Source organism: Balaenoptera acutorostrata, chromosome 4 (genome assembly GCF_949987535.1).
Source record: "Balaenoptera acutorostrata chromosome 4, mBalAcu1.1, whole genome shotgun sequence".
Lineage (NCBI taxonomy): Eukaryota > Metazoa > Chordata > Mammalia > Artiodactyla > Balaenopteridae > Balaenoptera > Balaenoptera acutorostrata.
In genome coordinates, this window is record NC_080067.1 from 37,671,160 (window position 1) to 37,680,673 (window position 9,514).

The 9,514-nt window shown below is 36.3% G+C and overlaps 1 protein-coding gene across 20 annotated transcripts in view; it reads left to right on the forward strand.

Moving 5' to 3' along the window:
• The window catches only part of MBNL1 (muscleblind like splicing regulator 1), a 179,433-nt gene extending 172,704 nt beyond the window's left edge, over positions 1-6,729 (forward strand). For all 20 annotated transcript variants that reach the window (XR_009008141.1, XM_057545369.1, XM_007188142.2 and 17 more), the window contains 2 exons: positions 631-705; positions 3,279-6,729. Coding sequence is in view for 19 of the 20 variants with exons in the window: in XM_057545369.1 (XP_057401352.1) it covers positions 631-687 (57 nt within the window). In the remaining variant the exon portion in view is untranslated. The remainder of the gene's footprint in view (positions 1-630; positions 706-3,278) is intronic.
• The last annotated feature ends 2,785 nt before the right edge of the window (positions 6,730-9,514 follow it).

Genomic DNA, 9,514 nt, shown 5'->3' on the forward strand with positions numbered 1-9,514 from the left:
TGGCTTTGGGGATGATTGAAACAAGTCACCTCTATATTGGTTCCTTATTGTATTTTCTCTCAAGTTTTGTAATTCTCTTGCCCATTTAAAATACAATAAGATATGCAATCAGGATTCAGAAATATGTTCTGAGGTAGATTTAACACTGTTATCCAGTTCTTTTGAAATACTCCTTTATAATTCTTACCTGGTACTTTTAACTTGGAAAAAAAGTTAGACACCGTCAGTTGAATGAAAATGTAGAAACTGGTTGCACAAAGATAGGCAAGACATTTCTTACTTTACTTTTTGGATTACTGAATAACTGAAACCACAGATGTGTGTGTGTAGGCCAACAAAAAGGGCTTCTTTCAATTACTGCTCTGCATGAATTTTTGATAGTTTTACTTCTCTTACTTCCTAAAAACTGATAACATTTATAGAATAGTATTTAACACAAAGATTTTAAAAAATGAGTTGCTACTTTGGCATTAAGTTTACATTAACTTACTGTTATGTTGACCAGATAAGGACTGTCACCTCACAGCTGAATTTCACTTTTCTTAAAAAACTTAATATTAAAATGTTTTCATCTCTTGGTTGTTGGCTTGCTTGCATGGATCATTCATTAAATAATTTTTTATTTGCTAGATACCCATAATATCTGCCGAACATCTGACTAGCCACAAGTATGTTACCCAGATGTAGAATTTTCATCACTACACAGTAAGTTCATTGTGTAATATAGAGTGTATATTCAGGTAGTTTTTTTTTTTTTTTTTTTAAGATAACGATTGTGTAATGCACTTAAGAAAATTTTACAAAATTTCAAAGAAAGTATTTATATAGAGCTCACAATTTTATCTTAGATGGGTTATGAGGAATTTTATCATGTGAATTCATAATAAATATGTTGATGTCACTTAAATATGTGTAATACTTAGGATATATTAATTTTGTTTTTATTTCATACTAGAAATAAACACAATAGTGAAGAAAAAAAGGCGACTTAAAACTAAATAGAAGGCATAGATCAGAGGCTGGCAAACTTTTTCTTGAAAGATGAGATAGTAAATATTTTTGGCTGTGTGGGCCATAGGGTTTGTGTTACAGCTGCTCCACTCTGCCACTGTAGCACGAAAGCAGCCAGAGACAGCGTGTAAACTAAAAGGTGTGCTGTGTCCCAATAAAACTTTATTTACAAAAACAGGCAGCAGGCCAGATTTGGCTCACAGGCAGTAGTTTGCTGATCCCTGGTGTAGGTCAGCATTTATTTTATTCAAAAATTGCTTTGCTGAATCCTAAATGAGAACATGTTCCCACTTTACCCCGTGCTTCGCCACACACAGGGTCATTAGAGTATGAAGAGTCCGATTTAAATAAATATATTCACACACGGACATATGTGCACGTGTACACACACACACACACACACACACACACATCTATATATCCAGGTAAACTTTAGGTACTTCAGAATAGTCACCTTGGAGGATCATGTAATTCTAAAGATGTTGTCGTTGCTCAAATGATTTGAAAGTCTTGTGGTTTACTTTCAGACACATTGACTTAGATACTTGCAAAGATGACCATTTTTCATCCATAGAGCATATGTTTTATTCAGTATGCATGCGTTCAAGTTATCTACATGCTCAGAAGTATATTAAGTATCTATTTTTATATTTAGAAAGAGCCATAATGCTTAAAACTGAGTCTGGTAAATAAGATGGGTGATCATTCTTTGTTGCTTCCTTTCATTCATTTATCTGTTCATTAACATATTTACAAATGATTTTTTGGTGCTACTCTGTGTTAATTACCAGGTCGAGGAAATAAAGATGAGTAGATAATGAGATAATGATGTAAATTTCAGCACTCTACATTAAAATAAGAGAGGTTTGAACACATTTCTCTTGGAGCAAAGATGAGGGAGCAGCTCTTCCTAACAGAGTCAGAAATTAAGTGAATTTGGACAATGAAGGTTGTTCCAGAGAGAAGGGAGATGTCAGGGCCTTACAGAAGAAGGGACCGAGGTGTTGAGTCAGGAGATGGGCCAGTTCAGAGGCCCTTGAGCATAGTAACAGCTGGTCAAAGGGTGAACCCATGCAGGAGAAGGGTATAGATGAAATCTGAGAGCCGTTTAAGAAAGAAATGATAGACTCAATCTGAGAAGTACTACCAGAGACATGCTGCAATCCTGAATTAAATTACTGAAACTGATTTTTGTGTTTCATAAGTTCTCTCGATGCAGTTCTGATAATAAGGTTTATTATTCTGAACAATGGCCACATTTTGAATAAGCACATCGCTTTGTAGTATGTAGGTTTGGAAGTAGAGTTCTCTTTTTGACATGTTAAAAAAAAAACTGTTTCAAGCTTTTATAGTCAGTTGGGTGTGTTTGGTATGTCTATCTGTAACTATGTTCTATTTCTTAGCAATAATCCAGGTTGAAAAAAATGATAGCAAATGGCCTTAAGTTCATCAATTAGCAAAACAGTGGATTTGTGTGTATTGAAACTTAGGCTCTTTAATGTTCCGTTTAACAAATGATTACTCATTTTCATGAGGAGTTACAATATTTAAGCTGGTTTTTGAGTGCAGCAGAATCGTGATTTCTTTCATTCTCAAGGTTGTGTGCTAAAGAATATTTTAATATGCAAAGATTCTCTGGGAACAAGTTTCGTGTAAAAACTGGAACTCAGTTCACAGGTGCATTGTAATATCAATTCAACCTTAATTTGTCAGGAGCATAAGGAACAATTTTTATTTTCTTGCCTTTAGTGGGAAAAATCCAAACGTTAAATTATCCAAAACAGTCATGTAGAGTATCGTTCTTTTATTTTTTTCCAAACACATACTGTGCTAATCAGGCACCCAAAGAGAGCAAATTGTGTTTAATAGGATTGTTGCATGGATTTTAATTTCGTGGGCCAAATCATTACTCTTGAAAGCTATTAAACTTTAGAAGTAAAATGAGTTGTAAATTCTGCCCCACAATGGCAGTGCTAAAAAGAGCTCTGCTACATTATGCCCCTTTATACTTTGAGCTTAGTGTTGGGTGATATTTGTTCAGAGTCTACAATTGTATTAAGCTGTGCATGTCATTTTATTCTCGAAGAAAGGATAAACAAATTTAGGTCCTTTGTACTTGTGAGGTGTTTTTTGTTTTTACATGAAGATACAACATACCTGTGTTCACTCTTTAAACCAAGAAATACAGTTTTCACGTTGAATGCATATTGGAAAGTGCTGTTAGATATTGTCTGTTTTAACGAAGATTATCTCTTTTTCCCTTGCAGATCATGCTAAAGAGGAAAGGACAGTGTGCTTGGTTAGAGTAAAGGACGAGGTCATTAGCCATAGTGTATATACCGTCAAGCAACACACACAAAAACCCCTCAGCCACAAGACATCCGCATATTGCATGTTAACCAGAAGACAAGACAACATGGAAATCCACTGCACACTGTTGCCTATACACTTTGTACATTTAATTGATGTTTGTGCTGAGGTGATATTGCTGTCTAAAAGAACAACGTTGTCTTTCTTTTCTAGCACAGAGTGATGCATTCAAATGTGCAGACCTAATTAGTTTCCTGTATATTCATGCCATCTTGAAAAGACAGACTATGGTGTAACCATGATTCTATTATGTATTGGTACGTCTGTAGACCAAGATATAATTTTTTTAAAAAATAAGTTTATTTCTTTCAAGGTTTACAAATAACAAAGGTGCACCTTGTATTTAAAATTGCCATTATAGATGAGAGCGTGCATGCACAGTCATTTTTGTTTAAGAGTAATATTTTTAATGTAGTAGATTTTAAGAGGTGATGAGGGAGGGATCTGACAGAGATGAATGTGCCAAGCCAAAACCACAACTGTGTATCTTTTCAAGCACATCATGGCTTTAAGTACCATGTTGTTAAGGATTCTCATGAAGTGCCATAGACTGTACATCAAATTAGAGTATTATTCCTTCAGTGTTATTGTTCTCGGAGCCACATTTTGTTGCTTATTTGCTAGTACGAATCAGTCAAAGGACACCATTCTTTCTTTTTTTTTTTTTTTTCCTTTTCTTTTGGAAACCAAAGCTGTCTCAGAAATGGCCGATTTAACTTTACAGTAACACAATAGACAGCACAATACAAACTCTCTCAATACAGATAAACTCACACATACTGGAGATACATATAATAGATATATATATATAAAATTACTTTAATGCATTGTAGTGTAATATTTACGCATACTATACTGTATAACATGTTATTCAAAAGGGATAGGCCATTTCTGAGACACGATAACAACAACAAAAAAAAGTTGGAGGAAATTACTTTGCTTCTATTTATAGCTCTGTCAAAAGTCAGAAGACTCTAAATGCTTTGCAAAAATGGTTTCACATTTGCTTAAATGCTTCATCACAGTCACATTTAAAATAGTGACTCTAAACAAAGAAGAAAGCAGCACTCATCAGATGCATGATAAACCAAAATATGAAAAGGGGAAATGTTTAATTAACCTAGTCACGGGGTGGGTTAAGTACATGGGTGAATTTTATATGTGATTTGTTTTGTTTTGTTTTGTTCAGATTTACTGCTTATAGCCTTAGAAAGCCTTTTACAAAATTAAAAAAAAAAAATAGATGTGCATTCAGTTTTTAAGAATGGATTCATCCAAAGGAATTCCTTTTTTGTGGTTTGGATGTTGCAGCTAGTAAAGGATATTTTTGCTCTGTTCAGCAGTTCTAAAAATTGCTGAAGTAGGGGCCAGGTCACTGGTAGTTCTAGTATGGAATGGGAGAAGTGAAAGTTCAGTTCTAGAACTTTCCATACTTCCAAGTTTACTGCAAGTTTTTATGCTTGAGAGAGATGCTTTCTAATATAAGACTGATGTGTTGATTTTACTGATTGTACTGTACATCTATTAAAGCCTTAGATTATTACATTACGGGTTGGAACCCATACCAATGTAATTTCAATCGTGTTAAGAGAGTAATGGTGACTCCATATGTTATTGTAGTTAGTTACATTATAGAATATTACTTATTTTTCTTGTTAAAATGTAGTTTTTCATTTCCTACATTTATTAGATTTCATTTTCTATTAACAATTGAATACCATTTCAGTTTATAGACTCTTGTTTTATTAGATTTTACCGATGAATTTTTCAAAATATAAAAAAAAAATTAAAGTAGTTTTTCCTTCATAACATACTCAGTTTTGAATTACATGTAGTGTCATATGAATATTCGTATTATTGTTAACTAAATGATTTATATTTTACTGATTTAATATTAAAGTGTAAGAATGTCAGTCATTGTTAGTTCTTGTCTAGTTTTCATTAAAAGAACAAAGATCTTTTATATGGATATCTTATAAATATATAATCATTGCTAAGTAAGAAGTTAAGTTGTTGCTATCGCAACAATCCTGGCAGACAATTGAGTAATATTTTGATGATTTATTTTGTTTGTAATTAGTTATTATAAGAAGATCTAGATCCTAGATATTAGAATAAAATTTATTTTCTACTGTATCCATTTCAAATGTTAAAGTATTGTTTAATATTTTTGAAATCCCTGAATATCAGGCCTTGTTATAAATAAGCTGCATAATCAATAAATAGAACAAGGGACTTTTTGTTGATAATCCAAATACTCAAAGTTTACGTAATGAGAATTATAGCGTGTGTGCAAACTCTTGAGGGTTGATTATGCTGCAATTTAGCATGTTGGAACGTCTAGAGAGAAGGTTGACTTTTTGCACTTCTGTATATAGTCAAAAGAGAGAAACCTGTATAATAGTAAGATCTTATTTTGAATAAAAACGTCTATAATTACAAGGAGTTTTGTTAAGGCTAATACAATGACAGACTGAGCAAAATTGCTTGCAAAAGTGGCACAGAGTTAGCACTCCATACCCCTTCAAACATGTTGCTTTGCTTTTTGTGGACAGCTTGTAGTTTGCCAGGATTTTTTCAGCTGGAAAGATATGCCATCCTTCCGAGATCTCATGACTGACAAAAACTCCATTGGGCCAAATCTGCCTGAAGATCATTACCAAAACTAGCAGGTACTTCAACCATTAAGGTGAAATCATGGATCAGATATTCCTTACATTTTTCAAAACTACTGCATGTTTAAAACTTCAACAAAACAAAAAAGAGAAAGAACTATACTAAGGACATATACTATTCAAATCAGTTTCTGCCAATTTCAGTGGTTTATTGTTCACAAAAAAAAAAAAAAAAAGAAAAAAATCTTCAAAACAAGTATTGACTTTCACAAAATTTCAACCATAAACAGGCAAACCAAACAGCACACAGTAGCTATAGTTGTTATGTGATTGTTTTTTAATTGCTGTAGGATCCTGTTCTTTCAGCAGGTGAAAAAGGTAAAACACAGTTCAAATTTCATGGTTTTAATTGTCAACTCAGAAGCACTCAAAAAAAGCAAATGTGATAATGGGCACTTGTTTAATGAATTAGTGTATCCAGCCTTCACTCCGGCTGGTCATGGTGTTGCACTTATCAGCAACCCTACGCTTTCATCTGCTGAAAGGACAGATGTGCTTGGTTTTACTATTATGTAATCACAACTTACTTTCTGCTTGTAGTTGCTTAAAATTATGTATTTTGTCTTGGGCTGCAATTTGTTTTATGCTTATTTTATTATTACTGCAGTAGTTGACTTTGCTGTATGGAAAAATAAAGTGAAATTGCCCTAATAAAACTTCTCTTTCTTAAGTATATTTGTGTATCTGAGATTGAAGAGTAAGTTATTTTTGTGCGTTTCAAGCATCCATGCATCTCTGTCTTGACGAACATAATGATGTGGAAATTCATTATAAGGTGTTAACTGATGGCAAGTAAGGCATTGACTGTCTTCCCCACTAGCCTCTCAGACCAAGAGGGAGAATCTGAATCATGATGTATTGCCACCCCACTGCCCAGTGTTCTCTGAAAAATCTTGTCCTCCTTTCCTCTGACACTTTAAGTGCTGTTTGATATATCTTAGATGCCGGAGGGGAAAATTCTAAGGGAAAAAAGGAAATTCTCTTATCAATTCTTTCTGTAAACGAAATTTTATTTGCCTGACTGCCCCGGGAAACTGGCCCAGGAAATCAGGCAATCTGAGAGAATATTTCAATAAATGCAATAATGATGACACTTGATTCAGAGGGATAAAAGTTTATGCACACACACAGTTGAACCAAGCCATGACATGACTCTTGAGAATATGTGTGTGCGTGGTATGTGTGTGTGTGTGAGTTTTTTAAATGGTGAATTAAAAATTCTGTTGAAGTGAAGCCTGGTATCCCACATGGCTTTGCATTTTGCAATTTTCACGGATAGTCAGTGAAAGCCAGAGTTCCAATGTGAAGAAATTTGCTCATTTGATCATTTAGTGCTACTCTGTGTGACTGTGGCACTTGATATTTGGTCAGAGCCTACAAATTCTCCTTTGTAGGTCAGTGCTTGTTTTCTAAAACTTACAGCAATAAAAATAACTGCATTATTTATAATTAATACAATTCTGTTACTGGCTGAGTTCTGTGGAACGCTTCTGTTATTTTCAGTGGACTCAACTATTCAAAGTGCTGCTCCTCAAAGAGAGTAGCTGCCCTGGGGGAGATTATCTAAAGCAGGGGTTCACAACCTTTTTGAGTAACATCAAAACATCTGGGGCTTCCCTGGTGGCGCAGGGGTTGAGAATCTGCCTGCCAATGCAAGGGACACGGGTTCGAGCCCTGGTCTGGGAAGATCCCACATGCCGCGGAGCAACTAGGCCCGTGAGCCACAACTACTGAGCCTGCGCATCTGGAGCCTGTGCTCCGCAACAAGAGAGGCCGCGATAGTGAGAGGCCCGCGCACCGCGATGAAGAGTGGCCCCCGCTCGCCGCAACTAGAGAAAGCCCTCACACAGAAACGAAGACCCAACACAGCCATAAATAAATAAATACATAAATAAATAAAAATTTAAAAAAAAAACACATCTGGCTCCTCTCCAATTAGTGATAGTACTTTTGGGTAACTTTTAACTGAAAAAATTACAGTAACAAGAAAGCAATTGTAACGTTTTTATTAATCACAACAACATATACATGCATCTGAAAAACAGTAATTTGAGATACTCATTCTCCAGACAATGCTTATTGTTCAGAAGGAGTTATTACTGCAGGGACCACTAGGGGTCCTCAGCTCACAGGAAGGGACCCTGTCTTAGAAGTCTGGTTTCTTATTTCATTACAAACCCTTGACATTCACGGAGTTTACACCTTGGAATGACCCTGAAGATCAGTGACAATCTAAATTTGACTGAGGCGCACCTTCATACAGGAAATAGTCACTCAACATGGGAGTGAACCTGTGGGACAGTCAGCAACGAGATTTTGCTGTTTTTCTACTTGTTTTTACTTCACTCACTGATGAGTCTGAGGCAGTCACTTTACTATTTGAGACAGTCTACTATATGTTCTGGAGAAAAATTACAATGTTCAAGATTTGGAAACTTTTTACAGCCTAGAACATACCCACTTTAATGTTCAAAGTCCGTGTATTAATATGAAGGGATACAAAATGCGAAAGTTGGAGAATTAAATGTTAAAGGATTTGTTTTGACTTTTCTTGACCTTTCGAAACAACACTGAACCTCACTGAAAGTGTGACTATGACTAGAAAGTGGCCTTGTGTCATGGCTGGCCTCAGCCCAGCCTCCAGCATACAGTCCTTGCCATGGTTGGTCCTAGCTCTGCAGCACTTGGGGTGGGCGGTAAATCCGAAGCTACCCTCAGATTGTAGCTGTGTGAGGCCACGCCGGGCCACAGCTTCCCCCTCCAGACTTCTTATGAGTTGGACTCTAGGTTCTCAAAGGGCCCTGTGTGTTCTGAACTCCCGAAGAGCAAACTCTAGATGTGTGCTGGGGCCGATTGGGGCCCGGGGCTGGGGAACTCTCCTTCCTCCAAGCCCTGTAGCCAAACTCCCTCAGAGCTGGCACTTGCCCCGGACACCTGGCATCCTCAGCTGCCCTGTCCTACCCTTTACCTCTCCTCCACCAGGGGGCTGAGGCAACCAAGGGGGTCAGAGCTACTCCTTTTTGTCTTCTCAGGAAGCAGCCCCCTCGGTTCTCTTCCTTTTTTGTTGTATGAGCTTTTTCTTTATTCATGTGATATTTTTCTTTTGCTAATTAAATGTTGGGGAAAAAAAATATATCCTGCCCTTGAGTGTACCATTTTAGGAAAAAAGAGCAGTGGCAGATTAGAACACAGATAAAATCTGTTACTATTAGTGACCTATTTAGGTCTTTCAGAAATATTTGTGCGAGCAAGTGCGATCAGTTTCTTTCTCCCTGATTGGGTTTCATAATGACAAGACAGAATTTCTAACAGGTAAAGAATAAACCTGAAGGTTCGTTCATGGTGGTGGGGAGTCACGGGGTTGTTACGTGAATTCTAACTGCCGCTCTCAGTCACATGTGCCTCTAGGTGGAGCCTGGGCTGTTGAATCCCTGCCCTTGGAATTTAGCAGAGCCTGG